We start from the raw sequence: 23,100 nt of genomic DNA on the forward strand, positions 1-23,100 counted from the left end.
GATGCTTGGGTGACCAGGGAGATGCTTGGGTGCCAGATGGAAAATGCTGGCGTCCCCTCGGCTGATGGCTGGCAGGAGCGTGTGCATCCCACAGAAGCTCTTGGGTGCCAAGGGAGGTGCTTCCCATGTCCAGTGAGATGTTTGTGTGCCCCAGGTGGTGTTGTGGAGCCCTGGGGAGATGCTTGCGTTCTCCACTCAGATGCACGAGTGCTGTGGGAAGAATCTTGGGCACTCCAATGAGGTGCTTGGGTGTTGCAGGCAGGTGCTTCTGTGCTGCAGGGAGATGCTTGGGTGATTGGGCAGAACTTTGTGTGATTAGGGGATAACTTTGTGTGCTCCAGGGAGGCTTTTCTTGTGGCCCAGGGCTATGCTTATGTACCCCGGGTAGATGCTTGTGTGCCCTGGGAATGTCTTCGGGCTCTCTAGGAAGATGCTCGATTGCTCTGGGGCCACTTGGGTGCCCCAGGATGTGCATGAGTACTGCAGAGAGCAGTTTGTGTGCTCCAGGGAGGTGCTTGAGCGCTCCAAGAGTGTTGTTGAGTTCCCTGAGAAGGTGTTTGTTTGCCCCGCTGAGGTGCTTGCATGCTCCAGCGAGAGCGCTGAGCGCTGGAGAACGATGCGTGGGTGCTGTGGGGATATGTGTGTTTCCTCAGGTGAGAAGCATTGGTTTACTGGAAACAAGCTTGTGTCCGCCTGGGAAGTGCTTGTGGACCACAGGGAAGTGCTGGGGGTCCCCAGGAAGATAGCTGGATGCCCCTGGAGGTGCTTGTGTACCCTGAGGAGATGCTAGATTGCACGAAGGAGATGCTTGGGTGCTTTCGAGACATGCCTGGGTGCCCCTGTGTTGTGCTTTCTTGCTCCAAATCGATGCTTGGGTGCTCTGGGAATGTTCTTGGGTGCCTCCAGGAGAAGACTGTGTGCTCCTGGAATGTGCTTGAACGCCCTGAGGAGATGGCAGCACGCCCTGGGAAAATGCTTGGGTCCCCCAGGGAGATCTTTGCTCTTCAAGGGAGGTGATTGCGTTCCCCAGCAAGGTGTTTGGCTGTCCCAGGGAAATGGGACGCAGGAAATGTGTCAGCCAGGCGTCACAATGGGCAGCGGGGCAGCGGTGGCTGTGTCACCCAGGCGTCACAGTGGGGCCGTGACACGGCAGCCCAGTCGGGATAAAAGGCCCCTGGTTGCGGGCAGGCCCCAGTCGGGATGGAAGCCCCTGGCAGCAGGCAGCAGAGGGCAGAGCAGGGCAGGACAGGGAGGTGAGTGCGCGATGGAGCAGGGGCTGAAGTGCAGTGCGAGCCTGAACGGCCCAGGAACCGCTGTGGGGAGGAGATGCTTGTGTGCTCATCCCGGTGCGGAGATGATGCCTGGGTGCCTCAGAAGATGCCCGCGGGACTCAGGAGCTGCTTTCTTGCTCGATGGAAGTTCTTGGCTATGCCAGGAAGAATCTGGGTGCTCCCCAGGCTTCTTAGCTGCTGTGTCCAGATGCTCCCTGGGTGTGCAGGGAGATGCTTGGTTTCTCCAAGAAGACAGCTGGGTGATGCAGAGATTCTTTTGGATGTCTCAGGAAGATGGATTGGTGATCCTGGCTGTTTCTTGGTGGCTCCAGAGAAATGCTTGAGTGCTCTTTGGGGATGCTTGTGTACCCTAGGAGATGTGCTTGTGTGCCCAAGGGAGAGGCTAGTTTGATCCGGGGTAAAGCTTTGTTTGTCCAGGGAGGATTTTGGGTGCTCCAGGGAGATGGTTGGGTGCTTTTTGTGTGATGCTTGGCTCCAGGGAGATGCTGGAGTGCTGTGGGGAGATGCTTGGTTCCTGCTCTTTGGTGTCTGTGTCCCCTGGGGGATGCGTGCATGAGCACGGGGACATACTTGAATGACCCTGGTAGGTACTTGTGCAGCCCTCGGAAGCTCTTGGGTGCCAAGGGAGGTGCTTCCCATGTCCAGTGAGATCTTTGTGTGCCCCAGGTGGTGTTTTGGTGCCCTGGGGAGATGCTTGGGTTCTCCAGTCAGATGTAGGACTGTGGTGGGAAGGTTCCTGTGGGAGGTGCAATGAGGTGCTTGGGTGTTGCAGGGAGGTGCTTCTGTGCTGCAGGGAGATGCTTGGGTGCCTGGGGCAGAACTTTGTGTGATTAGGGGATAGATTTTTGTGCTCTAAGGTGCAGCCAAACATTCCCCAGACCAGTCCCCATCTTGGGAGCAGCCAAGCATCTCCCCGGAGCACCCGACTATTGTACTAGGAGTACCCAAGCAGCTCCCCAGAGTACACGAGCATGTCCAAGGAGCATTCAGGCACCTCCCTAGAGAAGACATGAACCTCCCTAGGGAAAGAACCAGTCTCCCTTGGGAATACAAGCATCTTCCTGGAGCACTCTCCACGACACCCAAGCCTCTCGCCAAGGAACATAAGCACCTCTTGAAATCACCGAGATTTTCCCCAGGGCACACAAGCCTTGTGTTGGAGTAGACAAGCATCTCCCCACGACACCTAAGCACTACATTCTACCCGTGAGGCATCATCCAAGGGCATTCCAGCACCTTCCAGGAGATCCCAACAGCACCCTGAGCTCACAAGGTTCTGCCTGGCTCAGCCAGGCATCTCTCTGGAGCACCCAAGCGTCATTGCAGGGCATCCAAACGTGACCCTTTTAAGGACCCAAGCATTTTGGGTAGACCTGTGCGGTGCCAGGGGTTGCACTTGATCATCCTTATGGGTCCCTTCCAACTCGGGATATTCTGTGATTCTACGATTCCCCAGCAGCAGCAAAGCATCTCCCCAGGAACGCAGCTATTTCCCTGAGGCACACAAGCATAACCCCCCGAGAACGCAAGCATCTTCCTGGAGGACCCACGCATCTCCCCGCAGCACTCAGGCACCCCACTGCAGCATTATTGAAACATCTCCCCAGGGAACCCAAGCACATCCCAAGGTACTCGGACGTCCCTCCAGAGCTCCCAAGCAAGTTCTTTCAGCATCTCGGTCGTTCAAAAAGCACCTCTGTGAAGCATGCAGAGACCTCTCTGGAGTACCCTAACTTCTCCCTGGGGTAGGAGAGGTAGACCCCCAGGACCCCCGAGCATCACTCTGTGTCACCCATCACAGCCTTGGTACGCACAAGCACCTCCCCGTGCTGCACAAGCAATTTGCTGAGGCAGCCAAAGATCTCCCCAGAGCACCCGGTCACCTGCGTGGGGTATTCAAGAACCTCCCTGGAGCACCCAAGTCTCTCAGCAAGCCACCGTGGTGTCTCTTGGAGCATGCAAACGTCTCTGTGCAGCACCCAAGCGTCTGCCCCAGGCATACTTGGACATCCTAGAGCATTTTCCTGGAAACACAGGCGCCTCCCTGGGAGCACCCAAGCATATCCCCAGGCCACCCAGACACCTTCCTGAAACACCCAAGCATCTTCCTGTGGCACCCAGGCGTCTCCCTGGGGAAACCAAGCACGTACTTGGAGAGCCCAAGCATCGTTGTGAGTCTCCACCTTTTGTGCGTGAGCAAACCAAGGGGCACCAAAGGATCACCTGGGGGCACCCAAGCATCTCCATGGGGCACCCAGGATCATCCTTGGAACACCCAAGCACCTGCACACAGCAGCCATGCACCTCCCTGGAGAAAGCATGCGTCTCCCTGGGGCACAGAAGCGTCGTCTTGGAGCTCCAGAACATCTCCCTGCATTGTTCAAGCATGTCTCTGGAGCAGCCAAGCAGCTTCCCACATCCCCAAGCATTTGAGCAGGTCACTCAAGCACCTCCCTGGATCCCACAGGCATCTTCCGCAGGTAGCCAGGCATTTCCCAGGCATCTCCCAGAGCACTCCAGCATCTCCACAGGACACTGAAGCACTTCCCTGGTGAAGCTAAGCACTTGCGTGGAGCACCCAGGCATCACCCCAGGGCACCCAAGCACCTCTCTGAAGTTGCCAAGCATAGCCACAGGGCACTAAAAAGATCTCCTTGGATGACACAAGCATTTCCTCAGAGCAAACCAGCATCTCCCTGGAGTGCCCAAGAGCCTCTGGAGTGCCCATCCATCGCCCCAGGACCCCAACTCTTCCCCTGGTGCTCGCAAGTAATTCCCTTTGCACCCAAGTAGAAAGTCAGGGGAAAAAAGGGAAAGCGTCCCAGGGCACCCAAGCACATAACCCTAGAACGCAAGCTCTCACTTTGAGCACTGAAGCATCTCCCCATGCCATGCAAGCCCCATTCTGGAGCACTCAAGCATCTTCTAGGAGACGGTCTTAAACTACCAGAGCATTCATTTCCATTAGATATTAGGCATGTTCGTGGAGCACCCAGGCATGTCCCAGGGCAACCAAGGTTGAAATGGAGATTCCAGGGTGCTCCAGGGAGGTGCTTGAGTGCCCTGGGAAGAGCCTGGTGTGCCCAGGGAGCTTCTTGTCTCCTCCAAGGCTCTGCAGGGCTGATCCCGGGAGGTGCTTGTGTGCGCCAAGGCCATGCTCGGTTTCCAAAAGGAGGGAATTGCATGTTGCAGGGGGATGCTTGGTGTCACCCAGACACTGAGCAGCCCTGGGGAGATGGGTGTGTGCCTCAGGAGGTGCTTGGGTTCCCAGGGGAGATGCTTCGGTGCTGCAGTGAGATGCTGGTGTTCTGTCGGGAGGTGTGTTGGTGCTCCAGGCAGATGTTTGGGTGCCCTGGGGAGATGCTTGGGTTCCTCATGGAGGCGTCTGCATATTCAAGGGAGGTGTTTGGGTGTCCTGGGGAGATTCTTTGGTGCTCCAAGATAGTGCTTGTGTGCCCCGTGGACAGAGTATGTAATGAGCAAGGGAGGAGCCTTGGGGCTTTCGGAAAGTGTAGGGGTGACGTGGATTGATGCCCGTTTGCCCCGGGGAGATCCTGGGATGTCCAGGAAGATGCTTGGGTGACCAGGGAGATGCTTGGGTGCCAGATGGAAAATGCTGGCGTCCCCTCGGCTGATGGCTGGCAGGAGCGTGTGCATCCCACAGAAGCTCTTGGGTGCCAAGGGAGGTGCTTCCCATGTCCAGTGAGATGTTTGTGTGCCCCAGGTGGTGTTGTGGAGCCCTGGGGAGATGCTTGCGTTCTCCACTCAGATGCACGAGTGCTGTGGGAAGAATCTTGGGCACTCCAATGAGGTGCTTGGGTGTTGCAGGCAGGTGCTTCTGTGCTGCAGGGAGATGCTTGGGTGATTGGGCAGAACTTTGTGTGATTAGGGGATAACTTTGTGTGCTCCAGGGAGGCTTTTCTTGTGGCCCAGGGCTATGCTTATGTACCCCGGGTAGATGCTTGTGTGCCCTGGGAATGTCTTCGGGCTCTCTAGGAAGATGCTCTATTGCTCTGGGGCCACTTGGGTGCCCCAGGATGTGCATGAGTACTGCAGAGAGCAGTTTGTGTGCTCCAGGGAGGTGCTTGAGCGCTCCAAGAGTGTTGTTGAGTTCCCTGAGAAGGTGTTTGTTTGCCCCGCTGAGGTGCTTGCATGCTCCAGCGAGAGCGCTGAGCGCTGGAGAACGATGCGTGGGTGCTGTGGGGATATGTGTGTTTCCTCAGGTGAGAAGCATTGGTTTACTGGAAACAAGCTTGTGTCCGCCTGGGAAGTGCTTGTGGACCACAGGGAAGTGCTGGGGGTCCCCAGGAAGATAGCTGGATGCCCCTGGAGGTGCTTGTGTACCCTGAGGAGATGCTAGATTGCACGAAGGAGATGCTTGGGTGCTTTCGAGACATGCCTGGGTGCCCCTGTGTTGTGCTTTCTTGCTCCAAATCGATGCTTGGGTGCTCTGGGAATGTTCTTGGGTGCCTCCAGGAGAAGACTGTGTGCTCCTGGAATGTGCTTGAACGCCCTGAGGAGATGGCAGCACGCCCTGGGAAAATGCTTGGGTCCCCCAGGGAGATCTTTGCTCTTCAAGGGAGGTGATTGCGTTCCCCAGCAAGGTGTTTGGCTGTCCCAGGGAAATGGGACGCAGGAAATGTGTCAGCCAGGCGTCACAATGGGCAGCGGGGCAGCGGTGGCTGTGTCACCCAGGCGTCACAGTGGGGCCGTGACACGGCAGCCCAGTCGGGATAAAAGGCCCCTGGTTGCGGGCAGGCCCCAGTCGGGATGGAAGCCCCTGGCAGCAGGCAGCAGAGGGCAGAGCAGGGCAGGACAGGGAGGTGAGTGCGCGATGGAGCAGGGGCTGAAGTGCAGTGCGAGCCTGAACGGCCCAGGAACCGCTGTGGGGAGGAGATGCTTGTGTGCTCATCCCGGTGCGGAGATGATGCCTGGGTGCCTCAGAAGATGCCCGCGGGACTCAGGAGCTGCTTTCTTGCTCGATGGAAGTTCTTGGCTATGCCAGGAAGAATCTGGGTGCTCCCCAGGCTTCTTAGCTGCTGTGTCCAGATGCTCCCTGGGTGTGCAGGGAGATGCTTGGTTTCTCCAAGAAGACAGCTGGGTGATGCAGAGATTCTTTTGGATGTCTCAGGAAGATGGATTGGTGATCCTGGCTGTTTCTTGGTGGCTCCAGAGAAATGCTTGAGTGCTCTTTGGGGATGCTTGTGTACCCTAGGAGATGTGCTTGTGTGCCCAAGGGAGAGGCTAGTTTGATCCGGGGTAAAGCTTTGTTTGTCCAGGGAGGATTTTGGGTGCTCCAGGGAGATGGTTGGGTGCTTTTTGTGTGATGCTTGGCTCCAGGGAGATGCTGGAGTGCTGTGGGGAGATGCTTGGTTCCTGCTCTTTGGTGTCTGTGTCCCCTGGGGGATGCGTGCATGAGCACGGGGACGTACTTGAATGACCCTGGTAGGTACTTGTGCAGCCCTCGGAAGCTCTTGGGTGCCAAGGGAGGTGCTTCCCATGTCCAGTGAGATCTTTGTGTGCCCCAGGTGGTGTTTTGGTGCCCTGGGGAGATGCTTGGGTTCTCCAGTCAGATGTAGGACTGTGGTGGGAAGGTTCCTGTGGGAGGTGCAATGAGGTGCTTGGGTGTTGCAGGGAGGTGCTTCTGTGCTGCAGGGAGATGCTTGGGTGCCTGGGGCAGAACTTTGTGTGATTAGGGGATAGATTTTTGTGCTCTAAGGTGCAGCCAAACATTCCCCAGACCAGTCCCCATCTTGGGAGCAGCCAAGCATCTCCCCGGAGCACCCGACTATTGTACTAGGAGTACCCAAGCAGCTCCCCAGAGTACACGAGCATGTCCAAGGAACATTCAGGCACCTCCCTAGAGAAGACATGAACCTCCCTAGGGAAAGAACCAGTCTCCCTTGGGAATACAAGCATCTTCCTGGAGCACTCTCCACGACACCCAAGCCTCTCGCCAAGGAACATAAGCACCTCTTGAAATCACCGAGATTTTCCCCAGGGCACACAAGCCTTGTGTTGGAGTAGACAAGCATCTCCCCACGACACCTAAGCACTACATTCTACCCGTGAGGCATCATCCAAGGGCATTCCAGCACCTTCCAGGAGATCCCAACAGCACCCTGAGCTCACAAGGTTCTGCCTGGCTCAGCCAGGCATCTCTCTGGAGCACCCAAGCGTCATTGCAGGGCATCCAAACGTGACCCTTTTAAGGACCCAAGCATTTTGGGTAGACCTGTGCGGTGCCAGGGGTTGCACTTGATCATCCTTATGGGTCCCTTCCAACTCGGGATATTCTGTGATTCTACGATTCCCCAGCAGCAGCAAAGCATCTCCCCAGGAACGCAGCTATTTCCCTGAGGCACACAAGCATAACCCCCCGAGAACGCAAGCATCTTCCTGGAGGACCCACGCATCTCCCCGCAGCACTCAGGCACCCCACTGCAGCATTATTGAAACATCTCCCCAGGGAACCCAAGCACATCCCAAGGTACTCGGACGTCCCTCCAGAGCTCCCAAGCAAGTTCTTTCAGCATCTCGGTCGTTCAAAAAGCACCTCTGTGAAGCATGCAGAGACCTCTCTGGAGTACCCTAACTTCTCCCTGGGGTAGGAGAGGTAGACCCCCAGGACCCCCGAGCATCACTCTGTGTCACCCATCACAGCCTTGGTACGCACAAGCACCTCCCCGTGCTGATCGAGGGAGGTGCTTGTGTGCGCCAAGGCCATGCTTGGTTTCCAAAAGGAGGAAATTGCATGTTCCAGGGGGATTATGTCTAGTTCTGGGCGGCAATGTAGAGATTCAATCCAATGACAATTCAAGCAAATGTGGGGCTGGGACATACTGGCTGATAAACTTCCAATAGGGTGAGGCTGTGGAAGAAGCCTGATGTGTTGTGGGGAAGCCACAGGTATTGGGAAATCCTCAGGAAAACACAGGTTTGTGTTTGAAGCCAAAGCTAGTAAGGATGGAGAGAAATTAGGAGAGCTTTGGCAATCATGGGGTCAGAGGGAGGTGGGAATGTGAGTGTGTGGTAAAATTCTGCAGGGATGCAAGCACAGATACAGGAAAATGTACGACAGGATGTGGAGGGGCATGGCGGAGGGCCACTGTGGGGCTGGAGCCCCCCAATGGAACCGGTGTCTTTAGGGCTACAGCTGCAGCCTCTTCCACTGAGGCCCAGCAGAGGACACCGGTCCCTTACAGCCCCTGGGCCTTGTTACCTCCTCAACCCCACAGAGCCTGGCAAGTGTCCTACCAATGTCCTGCACTCGGAATTGCACACCCCCACATCACACTGCCCCTGCCAGAGCCCCGAGCAGCCCAGGAAGTGCAGGATGCCCCTTTCCAGGGGATGCGCTCAGGCCTTGGCCATCCCCCTTGGTGAAACACATCAAGGGCTTTCAGAGCCACATCCCCACTTGATTTTCCACCTGTAACCAGTGCCTCTGATTTCCTCCTTCACCATCTCCCAGGGACAGGCACCTTGTCCGCTTGTTCCCATCGTGGTCTCTTCAGGGATGGCCCTCAGTGGAGCTGGCCAACACCCTCAAACATTTCGAGGCTTGCTTGTCTTTTACTTCTTCAGAGGCTTGCTCAAGCTTCCTGGTTCTGCAGTTCAGGAACTTGGAGCAGAAGGCAAATCAACATGCAAAACTCCCTCAGAAGCCAAGGCTCTGGGCATAATTCTCCTGAAGTCTTCAATTCTTATGGGGTTAATTAGGGAGATGCCAGGAGTCTTCTTAAAGGGAAAGAATTCAATAATAATAATAATAATAATAATAATAATAATAAACAACCTTCTAGGAAAGAATCTCTTCTTTCTGCATTTTTTTTTTTTAGTTGTCTGCCTACAGATAAAATGATATCAGCGACCTCCAACTGATATTAATTCTGAATGTCTTCTAAGGGACTCTGAACATGTGTTTTTAAAGACTGAAGGTCCTGTGTCATATCTCATAGTCCCAAATGGGTGCTTCAGCTATTCCAGGGTATCCTTGAGGCAGCAGCAACATCTTTGTGGGCAACTGAATTTAGCCCTGAAGGACATTGTAGGCCAAACTGAAATGTATATGGAAAATTCCTTAATGTAATAAATTTGTAAGAAGGCTTCAATTTCAGAATTTTTTATGCTTGTCTGCAAGTTATCATCATTTTTTTAAAAGGTGATGTACATGGAGCAGTGAGTTATGACACTTTCTCCCCCTTTATGTGAAGAAAAAAGAATGCAACTCTCTCCAAAAATATATTTCTTCCCAACACTTGAAAGGGAGATTATGTTCCCAGGACATGCGCATATTGGCACATTTCACCTTTACATCTCAGGTCTAAGCAGAGCAGAGAGCAATGAAGGTTAGAGAGGTTGGACACATCCTGCTTTTATCTCTTTGCTGTCAAGCAGCGGCCACACCTGTGCTAGGAATTCCCTCACACATCCTTCCTGTTTATGAACCAGCCAAATCTTTATGGCACAAGTGGCAGACTCCAACACCCAGAAGCCCAGAGCACAGAATTATCAGCAAATCACAGAATCATTTAGGTTGGAAACGACCTCTAAGATTATCCAGTCCAACCTTTGACCTAGCACTGCAATGCCCACCATTAAAACATGTCACAAAGCCCTACATCTTCATGTTTTTTAACGACCTCCAAGGATGATGACTCAACTACTTCCCTTGGCAGCCTGTTCCAATACTTCATAACTCTTTCAGAGAAGAAATTATTCTGAATATCAAACCTAAACCTCTCCTGGCACAACTTAAGGCTATTTCCTCTTGTCTTATCACTTGGTACTTTGAGAAGAGACTGATCCCCACGTCACTATAGTCTTTTTAAGGTGATTGTAGAGCACCATAAGGTCTTCCCTGAGACTCCTTTTTAAGGCCCAGGGCACAGCTGAGGAAAGCAAATGTGACCCCTGTCTTCAGGGAATGCAAGATGAAAGACCCTGGAAACTATAGCCCAGACAGCCTTTCCTCAGTTCCTGGGAATCGGATGGGGTAGCTAAACATGGAAAACATTTCCAAGCACACGGAGGATAACAAAGTGATCAGGAGTCAGCATGGATTCACCAAGAGTTTCTTGAGACTTACCAGCTTGACAGCCAGTGATATCCCTTTTGGGAAACTGGAATTCCTGGGCATCTCCCTGAAGTGCCAGGGCACTGATGTGTATAGTGCGTAGAACAAGAGGAAGAACCAGAGGTCTGTGTGTGGTTACAGAGGTGTCATTTTGGATAGCAGAGATGGTGTGACAGCCCACAACAGGGGTGCATCCAGGGGTGGAGAGGATTGTAAGGCATGGAGGGAGAGCAGACCTTTTCGGGGGAGAGCAGCAGCAACGTAAGGAGCTTTGCCCTGGTTTTGGTGATGAGAACTCATGGGTCTGGATTAGCAGGCACACGAACATGGGTGACCTTGTCGTTGGTGTCACCTAGAGACCTCCTGTAAGGAAGAAGCAGCAGGTATGGCCTTCCTCAGACAACTGGAAAATGCCTCAAGTTTGCAGGAAATGGTCCTCACGGGGGAAGTTGAAACACCCAGATTTCTGCTAGAATACCAGTACAACAGAGCACAAGCCATCTAACGGGTTTCTGGAGGGCATCAATGCTAAATTGATGAGCATGCAGAGATATTGTTAGGACAACCAAAGCCCTCCTGGAGTTGAATCTGGCAAAGGACGTGAAGAACAACAAGAAGGACTTCTACAAGGACATTGAATGGAAGGCTGGATAAAATGCAGACTCACTGCTAAATACAGAGAAGGCACAGGTGGCAGAGGACATAGAGAAGGCTGAGGCACTGCTCACTGTCCTCTTTGCTGCATTCTTTCCAACCTTGGCTTCTGGAACAGCAAGTCCTTGAGATCAGAACAAAAAAAAGCCTGAAGCAAGGAAGTCGTACTTTGTGAGGTGGAGGAACTTGTTAGGGAACCCTTGGGCAAACTGGATTCCAAAGAAGTGGTGGTTAAGAACATGACTGGGAGGAGTAAGTAGGAATTTATAAAGCGGAAAATGTGTTTAACAAACCTGACTGCCTTCCACTAAAAGAGGTCCTCAGATTGTGGAGGCTTGTGGTTGCTCAGAGAAGTTGTGGAGCCTCCAACCCTGGAGGTATTCAGAACCCATCTGGACATGGACCTGGGCAACCTGCTCAGGCTGATCCTGTTTGAGCAAAGGGGTTGGCCTAGGCAATCTCCAGAGCTCCCTTCCAACCTCAAACATTCTGTCGTTCTGTGATACCTGGCAGTGTTTCTGGAAACTTTTCCGTGGTACCTCAAACCAGTCTGAGTCCTGGTGCCCATGGAACAGAGTTTGCTTTTAGGATGACCTCACTCACTAGGTAACCCTGATGAGCAGAGATTACAAAAGCAGGCAGTGTCTCAACCCACAGCAGTATTCCCAGGTCCAGACTCCACTGCCTTGAGGATTATGAATTGGAAGAACCTTTGGAGGCCTGTACCTTGGCCTGCCCTCAGCTGGGATAACTTGGCAGCTAGATCACGTTGGTCAGTGCTTGGTTCACCTCTCATGCTCAGAGGTGATTTTTTTCCCCCTTTTATTTGATATCTCTCTTTCTGCTTTTTCTATCTTCTCTGCCCCAACTTGTGCCCCTGCCAGATCACCACACCTACTCAGACCAAGGGCAATCCCAGCCTGCTCTTGAAGCACAGCCTCACCAGGATCCCATTACTCTATAGGCAGGCTGTGAGGGACTACTCCAGGACGAGACGCACTGCATGAGATCAGAGGAGGGCACGTGAGAAACCCAACAGCCAGTGCAGAGGGACAGTGGCAGTAATTGCGAGCTGATGTGGGGCCAGAGCCAGGGGCTACAGAGATCACCAGTGAAGCCCTCCAGCAGCTCCTTTCCACACCCAGGCAGGGAATAACACACCCAGCAGTGCTCCTGAGAGAGGTCAGGACACGGGACAGGAGGCACTGTGAGCTGTGGTGCCAGGCACTGACGCTCAGCCCTGGCTCTGGGGTCTCCCAGCAGGTGCTGTCAGTACCTGCAGTCCCAAAGCCCCTGGCCCTGTGGGCAGCGCTGAGGCCCGTCCTGACCTTTGGGAGCTGCTCTGGCTGCAGAGGGGCTGCCAGGAGTGCTGGGGCTGGTGCTGCCCACCCACACATCCTGCCCCAGGTGTCTCCTGGTCCCTACAACCACGGCTGTGACTGAGGGGAGAGGCCGGCCTGGCTGGGGCCTGGGGCCTGGCAGTAGTTTGGGGGTGGTGGCCGTGTGAGAACTTGCTGCAGTGCTGTGGCTCCTGTCCACAGGCCTGTCTCTGGGCTGGCCCAGCATCACTGCCCCACTCACAGCCACGGATCCCAACAGGAGGAAGGAGTCAGACATTTCCAAGACCAGCTCCCACCTGGGATTTTGTACTTTCCCTTTGGTTGATGCCACCAATAGTGAGCTTTAAACAAAAAGCTCAGCCATCAGGAAGTGAAAAAGTCCCATTTAATTTATATACAGCTATTACTTTGCTACGAGAAAGTCCACATTGATACACACTTTTAAACAGGCTTGGACAGGCTTCATCTGACACAATGCATGTTCATTCCTCAATAGCAGTGGTAGGAGTGAAAATATTGGGGGGGATGAAAAGCAGAAGCACAAACAGTTAAAAATAATGAAATATGAAAACAAGACAAAATATAATAATGTAAAAGAAGGAAACACAAGGTTTGAATGGGATATACAGGGGGTCACCTGTGGAGAGATATGGGACATTTATGATTCCTGAAAAATGTCCATAAAAGCACTTTCACAATAGCATCCTTTAGTGCTTGCCTCCTTGTGCTGTAGATGAGGGGGTTCAGTGCTGGGGGAACCACAGAGTAAAGAACTGCCACCACCAGGTCCAGGGCTGGGGAAAAGATAGAGGGGGGCTTCAGGTAGGCAAACATGCCAGTGACGATTAACAAAGAGACCACGACCAAATGAGGGACACATGTGGAAAAGGCTTTGTGCCGTCCCTGCTCAGAGGGCATCCTCAGCACAGCCTGAAGATCTGAACATAGGAGAGAACAATGAAAAAAAAAACAGCCCAAAAACAGAAAACTACTAAATGTGAGAAGTCTAAGATCCCTATGGTAGGAATGTGAGCAGAAGAGCTTGAGGATCTGGGGGATTTCACAGAAGAACTGGTCCACAGCATTGCCTCGGCAGAGGGGCAGGGAAAATGTATTGGCAGTGTGCAGCACAGCATTGAGAAAGCCACTGCCCCAGGCAGCTGCTGCCATCTGGGCACAAGCTCTGCTGCCCAGGAGGCTCCCGTAGTGCAGGGGCTTGCAGATGGCAACGTAGCGGTCATAGGACATGACAGTGAAAAGGGAAAAATCTGTACCAGCCAAGAAGGCAAAGAAAAAGACCTGTGCAGCACATCCTTGATAGGAGATGGCCCTGGTGTCCCAAAGGGTATTGACCATGGCTTTAGGGAGAGTGGTGGAGATGGATCCCAGGTCGAGGAGGGCGAGGTTGAGGAGGAAGAAGTACATGGGGGTGTGGAGGCGGTGGTCGCAGGCTACAGCGGTGAGGATGAGGCCATTGCCCAGGAGGGCAGCCAGGTAGATGCCCAGGAAGAGGGCACAGGGTGAGAAGTAGACCCAGCTGGGTTGGGATCACTGCTGCCAAACCCTCTCACTGGGTTCCATGGTTGTGGCAGGTGCTCGGAAAGACTAGGGAACATTTCAAGGACACCAGAGGTTTCCAGCTGTCTTTTTAGACCTACCTGATGGTAATTCCTCGGAGATGACAGCAATTCCTCTCCATACTCCCCACCTTGTGCGTGATGGTCCCCCACTGAATCCCCCAGGCCTTGCAGAGTCCTTGTGTGCCTGTGGACATCTAAGTTTGGCACTCTCCCTATGGAGACTTCATCTTGGGGGAAGGGATCTCTCGCTTTGTGGGGTTCCAGTCACTGACCACCCCAGGCACATGCTACTCAGGAGAACACCTGGGCTCTTCAGGCAGCTCCCCATTAATTTCCTGGAGGATGTCCTCTGCCCTGACGGTTGTGGGACAGTCACGGCTGTGTACCTCAGTGACTGTTCACCATTTCTGCTGTCATCAGACACCAACAGCTTACTCCTAAATCCTACCCTCGGTCTCTCACAGCTCACAAAATGAGCTTTTTCTTTGCCTTATCCGTGGAGCAACAGGCTTTTCGGGGAGCAGCTGCTCAGCGCTGGTCTTGGCACCAGCTTTGAAAGAAGAACCAAGTCTTCAAGAAGAGCACTGGGGAGATGCAATTTTATTAGGCAGACGCTATCACAGAGTTTACTCTGGCCTGCTGTTATACACATATTATAAAGCCTCGAGAGTAAACAGAACAGTTTCATTCCGCAGTAGGTGGCCGATGAATAAAGAAACATATTTCTAAGAAATTAGTAAATGCAAATGATACTGAGGATAAAAACTTCAATAATGATAAACAAGGAGCAGGCCTGCAAGGGAAGTCATTTGTGTAGATCATTTAAATTTATCACTAATCAGAAATATCCATGCAATCACTTTCCTAACAGCACTCTTAAGCTCCTTGTTTCTCATGCTGTAGATGAGGGGGTTCAATGCCGGTGGCACAACTGAGTACAGAACTGCCACCACCAGGTCCAGAGATGGTGAGATGGAGGGGGACTTCAGGTAGGCAAATATGGTCATGCTGAGAAACAGGGAGACCACGGCCAGGTGAGGGAGGCACGTGGAAAAGGCTTTGAGCTGTCCCTGCTCTGAGGACATCCTCAGTACAGCTCTGAAAATCTGCACATAGGACAGCACGATGAAAACAAAACACCCAGACGCTAAACAGAATCCAACCATAATTATCCAAACTTCCCTGAGGTAGGAGTTTGAGCAGGAGAGCTTGAGGATCTTTGGAACTTCACAGAAGAACTGGTCCACAGCATTGCCTTGGCAAAGTGTCAGAGAAAATGTATTAGCAGTGTGCAGCACAGCATGGAGAAAGCCACTGCCCCAGGCAGCTGCTGCCATCTTGGCACAAGCTCTGCTGCCCAGGATGCTCCCGTAGTGCAGGGGCTTGCAGATGGCAACGTAGCGGTCGTAGGACATGACAGTGAGAAGATAATACTCTGCTGAAAACAAAAAGAAAAAGAAAAAGACCTGGGCAGCACATCCTGTGTAGGAAATGGCCCTGGTGTCCCAGAGGGAATTGGCCATGGCTTTGGGGAGAGTGGTGGAGATGCAGCCCAGGTCGAGGACGCCGAGGTTGAGGAGGAAGAAGTACATGGGGGTGTGGAGGCGGTGGTCGCAGGCTACGGCGGTGAGGATGAGGCCATTGCCCAGGAGGGCAGCCAGGTAGATGGCCAGGAAGAGCCCAAAGTGCAGGAGCTGCAGCTCCCGCGTGTCTGCGAATGGCAGGAGGAGGAACTCGCTGATGGAGCTGCTGTTGGACATTTAATTCCTCTGGGCCTGGAGACCTGTCTGAAGAGGAAAATAAAGCAAAATGTTAAGCTAGACCATGTGAGCAAAACCTACTCTATTTCTTGTTACACCTCAAAACTGCTGCTACCCTTTCAGGAAAACCTCTGCTGCAGGTGCCTTGCTAGAGCGCTGGTTGGTGCTGCCAGAGGGTGCTGCTGGGAGCAGGGGATTCTGGACGTCCTTGGCATTTCTGCTGTACTCCAGGTGAAATCTTGTGGGTCCTGTGAGGTAATGACTCTGTCCTTGAGATCAGAGTGAGGGAAGTAATCTGGGTATGGAGAGCTGTCTGAGGAGGAAAAAACAGGAAAACATTAGGACAGAACTCCGTGATCAAACCTACTCCATTTCTTGTAGAAACCTCCACAACTGCGTCTGCCCTTTCAGGAACACCTTTGCAGGTTCCGTTCATGAGCTGTGGTTGGTGCTGGTTGATGGCACCACTGGGATGAGAAGGGCTCTGGAGGAGGCAGTCCTGCCCTCCGCAGTTACGGAAATGAGAACATGGGCTGTTCTTGGATTAATTACAGATGAGATACCAAACTATTTTCAGCATGCTTGCTGCCAATTCACAATAACTCTCTGTTCTTGTGAAAACCCACCATCCAGACTCCAGTGTGTTTTTTAAAGTTTCCACGCCTCATCTAAGGGGTCCTTTTAGGTATATATCCTTGGCGTTTGTCCTACTCGCCCATGGAAATCTTGGAGGTCCCGCAAGGCTAAGGTCACACTCAGGTGTACCTCTGAATAGAACCTTAATGCTGCTGAGAGCAGAGGAATCCAGGTTCAAAGAGCAGATCTCTTAACCCCTCACCCATGTCATCATATCTGAGGAGGATCTCAGCTCTCTGCTCTTCACCACGGACACACAGCGATCATAGCAGCTGCCCACATACAACCATTCAGCAACATTTCTATGACCTTAGGACTGATGTGTCTTCTCCATGGATAGATAACACAGAGCTGCTAGGGCAGAGCTGTGCCCTTCTGCATGGACACACGCAGCCCAGCAGAAGCCCCATGTAAAGAGTCAAATTTCCTTAGATGTGGTGTCCTGAAGGGAGAGTCAGCTCCTTCCCCACACACAGCATTTTCCAGAGACCCAACAGTTAGGAGGAAACATGTATGCCTTTTATTCATGGACGTATTGAAGAGATAGGAACATCATCACCAGTTTTTGAGCTGCACACGAATTCTCCTCCCCAAAGCTCTAGTTAGTCAAAAGAAACTCATGACATTATTATTAGATGAGAAAAGAAGCTCAGGAGTTTGTATGAAGAAGGCGTCAGCAGGGCAGGTGCCCAAATCCTCCGTCCCATGTTGCTTCTGGGAGCAGCTCCCACTCACTCCCTGCCCATGGCTCTGCTGCCTGCAGCTGTCCCTGCCTGCAGCTGGGTCTCTGTCCCCACGCCTCCTGCCTGCAGGTCACAGCCCCCATCCCACCCGCTGGGTGCTCAGCTCTGCCCTGCAGACACCTCCTGGCAGCAGGGCTCTGCCCAGGGGCAGCTCGCTGGGGACACGTCCTAGAGACCAGGTCACACAGAGCCTGCTGGCATTGCACGTGTGGTGGTGGAGCTTTCTAGGGGTTGAGGAGAAGGAAAGGGACTTGATGGGAGTCCTTGTAACCCTCAGTAGTATGGCTTAGGAGTGTCAGCTTTTCTTGGAAATAACAGTCTCTATTTCCATTCCCACAGAGCCAAAGAAGCAAATAGTCTGGAAAGCTGAGCCTGCAGCATCTAACCGCTGACTGCCTTCTCGCCTTAATACATCCGATGGGTGCTGTGGAGCTGTGAGCAGGCAGCAGCCTCCCGCCAGCAGCAGGACCCTGCCCTGCCGGGGGGGCTCCTTCCACCCGCAGCTTCTCCCCGCAGCGCCCTGGGCAGCTCCCCGGGCAGGCTGAGTGCTGAGCCTGGCAGGCGGCAGAGGCCCTGCCCCGGCACACAGCCCCTGGGGCACAGCAGGGACCCTGCTCTGCACCACAGCCCTGGGCACCCCTGCCTGCACCCGCGCCTTCTCCTTCCTCCAGGAGCTGCGGCTGCATTGCCCTCCAGCCAGAGACTTACCGGGGTCAGGGCTGGCAAGTGTTCTCCCCCAGCGAGCTCTGTGCATCCTGCCACTTCTGCCTGCCTTTACCCACTCTGTCTCTGCAGGCAGTGCCCCCAGCCCTGCTGCGCTGGGCAGAGGAGCTGCTCCTGGGCAGAGCTGGCTCTCTGCAGCGCTGCCCGCTTGCCAGGAGCTCCCCTTGGGCCCAGGAGCCCGGCCCAGCTCAGCAGCACAGGCCCAGCCCAAGGCCTCCCTTGCTCTGCCCCCCACCAGGCTCCCTGCCCATGGCCCTGGGGCTGCAGGGGAACCTGCTGGGAAACAGCCTCAAGGAATCCCTGGGGTTCCTCCCTCCCCTGGCACACACACTTCTTCACACCAGGGTCATTTCTCCTTACAGAAAACCAATTAAGTGTAACAATCTCATCTTGTTGTCCCAGTATCAGTTTGGACATGAAGTCATGGTCAGGGACTGATCTCCTTCATCCCCACTTGAGGAAGGAATTCAGCAGAGTCAGTCGAGGCATCTCATGCTGCTTGTTATTCCTGGGGCTGGGAGAGGTCTCAGCTCCCTCCCATGTCTGCCACAGACCCGCAGGAGCTGGGATTCCTCCGGCCTCAGTTCAGGTGTCCACAACATAGGCAGCTTAATGCGAATTACTGAGCCACAATAGCTCCTTAGTGGAAATCGAGGACAGGCAAGAGCTGTTCAGATGCAAACATCTCGTGAAATTTGTAGCTGATCCTCTGCGAGTCAGGTGGAGGCATATGTCCTTTGGGTAACTGAAATGGCAGCAGATGCCACATGTAGGACAACTGAACCTGTCCCTACTCCTTATGTGCAGGGCAGCCTGCAGAGGCTGTCAGCAGAGCAAAAGGAGTCATGTGTCACAGGGAGAGCTAAACCATTTTCTTCATTTTCTACATGCCCCATGGCTGTAATGGCTGTTGTGTCTCAGACATCTCCACAGGGCCTCAGCTCTCACCAGCAAGGTCTCCCTGCCCTTTGTGCCTTGAGGCAGGACTCTGCAGGGGTACAACAGGCGGTGGGTGGGGACAAAATCAGTGGTTACTTTGCAAACTACACCCGTAACAGTTCATGGGACCTTAGGGCGTGCATCCACGGGTACAGGGAGAGTGTTCTGGCCTGGAGGTACTGGTTCCTTATGATCCCAGGAAGGGATCCGACAGCAGCATTCAGATACTGTAAGGGATCATTTAACTGCTCTTAGAACTAAGACTGTAAGGAGAGAAGACTATAGATGACCTACTGAATTTGGTGTGACTTCATTCTAGACACAGTACTCCACTGTTAGTTGCAGCTCTCCATTAGACGTTTGCACTGACCCTATGGGATTATTAAAGGGTGAGCGAGTTTTGCTGATCAGTCCTTGGCTCTCCAGTTAATGAATCAGCATATATATGGTAATCAGGGAGTCTCGGATAGTGCCATATTGCCACTGGTGCACCATTTGGGTAGCTACTGGCACTTCGACCCTGAGCAACCCCACAACAGAAGGATCCTGTGAGGGACCGGGCAAGGTAGAAAACTGTTTAATGTGCATAAATCACCATAAATCACCTCCAGCGTGGCCAATTCCATCAGATATGGGCTGCCTCTCTCCCTGGTGGTCCATTTGCCTGGGTGACATGCAACATCTTCCTTGAAGGGATACCTTTCCTTTACACCTGACAGGAGTTGCCTCAAGAGAGTGAGGCTTTGTGCCCCCTTTCCAACTGCTTTGTCAATGCCCCCTTCCCTGGGGAGGTATCCAGCTGCTTGACTTCCCTGCCCTCTAATTCCAGGCTACTGGCCCTGTTATCCCCGTATCAGATCAGCGAGGTGACAATGTGCTGGCCTAGATGATGGATGAAATCTTTTCGCACATCTCACAGCTCCCCAAGGAACAGTGATCAGGTGCTTACTGATGATTTTATGTTATCTCACTCTTCATCCATATTTCCCTCTGATGGCCCTACTTGGGAGTAGCCTGCCTCATCTTTTTCTTCCTCCTTCCCTGTATGAGTAGGAGCTTCTTTCCTTGCTAAACAAGCTGATTTTGTTTTTTTTCTCACGTATACGTATGACTGATACAGGCACAGGTTGGTTCTGTGGCCCAGTCGCAGGCCTTGGAGTTGTGTAGATTGCAACTCAGTAAGCAAAGGCCAAGCCCCAGCACTTTGCAGTGATTTCTGTCTCTTTGGAATTGCCAGGGTGATGACACTCCTTTTTCAAGCATTCTGTGATATTTTTTTTTAGGATTCTGAACTTGTTCATGGGTGAAGTAACAAAGCATTGCAGGTGTCTACAGTTCTAGGTGCCCGCCCATATCCTCCCACATTCCCTGCCACTCATAATTATCTTGCCTCAAGGCACATCCCTGTGTGGCATTCTAGAAATAGGTTACCCTAACCTTAAACAAAACCTGAAACACGTTCAGGAGAGGTAAGAATAAGAAGAAGTTGGTTTGAACATCCCAAGGACATTCAAAGTTTTGAAGAGCTATTGTAACTAGCCTGGAGGAGAAAGGGGGAGGTGAAGGAGAAAGGGAAAGGGAAGAAGTGGGGAGAAGAAGTGTCCCCCCTCATCCTTCCCATAGATTGGCTCCCCGAGGAGAAAAGGTAACAACTGTTAATTATGAATAGTTTCTGGGAGATGGTTCCTCAAGTATGGAGGTGACAGCAATGCTGAGTACAACTACCAGATTAGTCTCATGACCAGCAATTTTATCACAACATAAGGCAGTGTTAGGCTGTAGAGTGGCCATTCAGGGATGGCATCTCAGCATCCAGGACATGCTCTGCCAGCCTGGCGGAACAGGAGGGAAGGAACAGAGGTTCCCCTGAAGGAGAGCAGTACAAGGGGAAGGCTTGATTTCCAACTCAGGCATGGCTGGAACATTCCTGAGAGGCCTGTGGGAGCTGCAGGCCACACCAGTCTCTGGGACAACAGAGGTCTTTCCTCCCAGAGACAGATCTCAAAGAGGCACCAGCTCCCAGGAAAACCTGGCCCTGGATTGTCCCCCATCACGACGAGGCTGAGCCATGCCTAGTGGATCCGTGGGGCTCAGGGCAGCCCTAGCATCAGGACCTAGGAGTCGTGGTTGCTGCAACGTCCCCTGAGCCCATTGGAATCCTCAGGCAGGGCTCTTGCAGCAGACACTTGTCCTGCCCAGCTCCCCAAAACAGCCCAGGGCTTGCAGCTTGGGACAGCTGACAGCCCCTGGGACACCCCTTGGGAAGGGGCTCCTGACACCCTCACCTTTGGAGGAGAGCTGCAGGAGCACTGGAAAAAGGGAAGTCAGGTTGGAGGTGATGGTCACCCTCCAGCAGCCCTCCATCTCGCTTGCTGCTGGCCCTCAGCTCAGGACAAGGGATGCCCGCCCTGGCTCCTCAACCACAGCTCCTCTGCAAGGTGCCCCTGCTCCTCCGCCCATCAGCGAGGGTCGCCCAGTGCAACCTTGCTGCCTGCTGCCCCCACTCCTGGCCACAGAAGGACAGCGGTGGGGAGCACCCAAGCAGTGCCCAGCAGGGACCAGGCCTTGCAGGGAAGTGCCGGCACTGCCGCTGCTCCAGTGACGATATCCTGGTGATGCAGTGCATCCCCCTGTGACATCAGCACGTGTCATCTGAAGGCCTGGGAGGTCAGCAGCATGGAGATGGCACAGCTTGGGAGAGTGACGAGAGATTTCCCTTCTTGTCCTGAGAAACAGTCACCTCCCTTCTGCCCAGTTCTTTTCCACAGGATCCTGACAAATCCACCAGGAACATCTTGAAATGGTGACAAAGGCCACGGAATAAAGGATGTGGAGCGCTGGAAAAGTCACCCCTGTGTTCCTGCACCAACACGCCTGTGCTCTTGGGAGCTGTCCCCGGAAGGTGGGTTTTGAGGCTTGTCCTGGGCCTGGGCTTTTTTCAAAAGATGGGAGCGAAGGCAGCTCGGTATGCGAAGACAGCCCCTCGGTATGCCTGAACTCCTCTTCAATGCATGTCGCTCACTTGGAGAAGTAGGATGTGTTATATGAAGGGAATTGCAGCACATGCCAGTGCCTTCCTTCCCGGACATCTCACGGGGCTCTGAGATTTGAGAAGGCCTCAGCAACATCCCCCAGTCTGCCATGCAGGAGGCAGAAGTAGTACACGAGGGAATGGCAAACATACTCTCAGCACCTCATGGCAAGGGAGAGGGGTAGGGCAGTGCAGCAGACAAAGGGGAGAGTAGGGAGAACAGCTTGGGACAGATGCAGTGCACTCCTTAAGGCTGACGCAGCTTCCTTACGGTGGGGATTCAGCTCCTCCTGCCTGTGCCCCACGCTGAGGGCATTGGGGCACATCTGGGCTGCAGCACCTCAGCTGTGGCACAAGGGCCAAACTCAGCCTTGTCCCAGATCCTGTGCCCAAGCATGGGCATGCAGAGGCTTTCCTTCAGAGCAGAAACCTGCTGCCGTGGATGGCAGATGGCCATGGGAGGATGAAATGAGGGGCCCGAAGCAGAGCACGCCCTGGTGTTCCTGAGGCCAGAAGGAAACAGGCCTGGGCTGTGGCGCCCTGACAGCAGAGGGCCTTTTGTGGTGTTGGTGCAGCCCTGAGGGCCAGTGCTGGAGCTGGGGCTGATCTCCAGGCAGGAGAAGGGGCTGCTGCCAAAGTCCTTGGCTATGGGCATCCTGTGATCCAGGGACACAGAAAAAATCACTGGGCTGTGTCTTGAGTAAAGCATGGGGGTAAGAAGCAGTAGCAGTGTTTGCAAACACAAGTAGAAACCCCGGTGTGATGTGCCTCATATCCATGCACTGCCTGCCTCTACTGGATAGAGGAGGGCCAGACCTTGGCTTGCTGCAGCCCTGAGAAGCGGCCACTTGCTCATAAGCACCAGATCTGTCGGAGATGCCATCGGGGTTCCCGTTAAGTACCAGCTATGAATGGCCAGAGCTGTCCTGTGGGTCCTGTGCTGCCCGTGTCAGCTGCATGCTCCAGTGGTGCTGGGCAGCGCTGGCATCTCAGGTAGCACTGCAGGCCTGGAACTGGCTATTACATGGAGCAGCTGCCCTGAACGAGGTTAGGCAATGTAGGGATGTCCGTGAGACAAGTGCCGTTACAGTCACTGGAGATGGAGGGAAAACTAAATGGAGAAGAGGGAGAGAGACTCAGGTCTCCCTGTGGCACAGTTCTCCATTGGGTCAGGTGGATACCTCTACAGGCTGCCCTGAGCCTCCTGAGGAGGGACAGGTTTAGTTGTCCTAAATGTGTGCATTTGCTGTCGCTTCAGCTGGCCAAAGGCATTCCCCACCAGCCTCCAAGGGGATGCCCCCAGGTGCTGCCCTGTCCCTCAGG

The 23,100-nt window shown here is 53.5% G+C and overlaps 2 protein-coding genes across 2 annotated transcripts in view; both read right to left on the reverse strand.

The window, feature by feature from the left end:
* The window catches only part of LOC308186393 (uncharacterized protein), a 183,078-nt gene that overhangs the window by 131,543 nt on the left and 28,435 nt on the right, over positions 1-23,100 (reverse strand). The gene's annotated exons all lie outside the window — the stretch shown is intronic.
* On the reverse strand, positions 14,221-15,720 carry LOC308186418 (olfactory receptor 14C36-like). Its single transcript, XM_080608558.1, has one exon. The coding sequence runs from the start codon at positions 15,703-15,705 to the stop codon at positions 14,764-14,766; it is 942 nt and encodes a 313-aa protein (XP_080464684.1). The 5' UTR covers positions 15,706-15,720; the 3' UTR covers positions 14,221-14,763.

Source organism: Anser brachyrhynchus (assembly GCF_964034855.1).
Source record: "Anser brachyrhynchus genome assembly, contig: SCAFFOLD_86, whole genome shotgun sequence".
NCBI lineage: Eukaryota > Metazoa > Chordata > Aves > Anseriformes > Anatidae > Anser > Anser brachyrhynchus.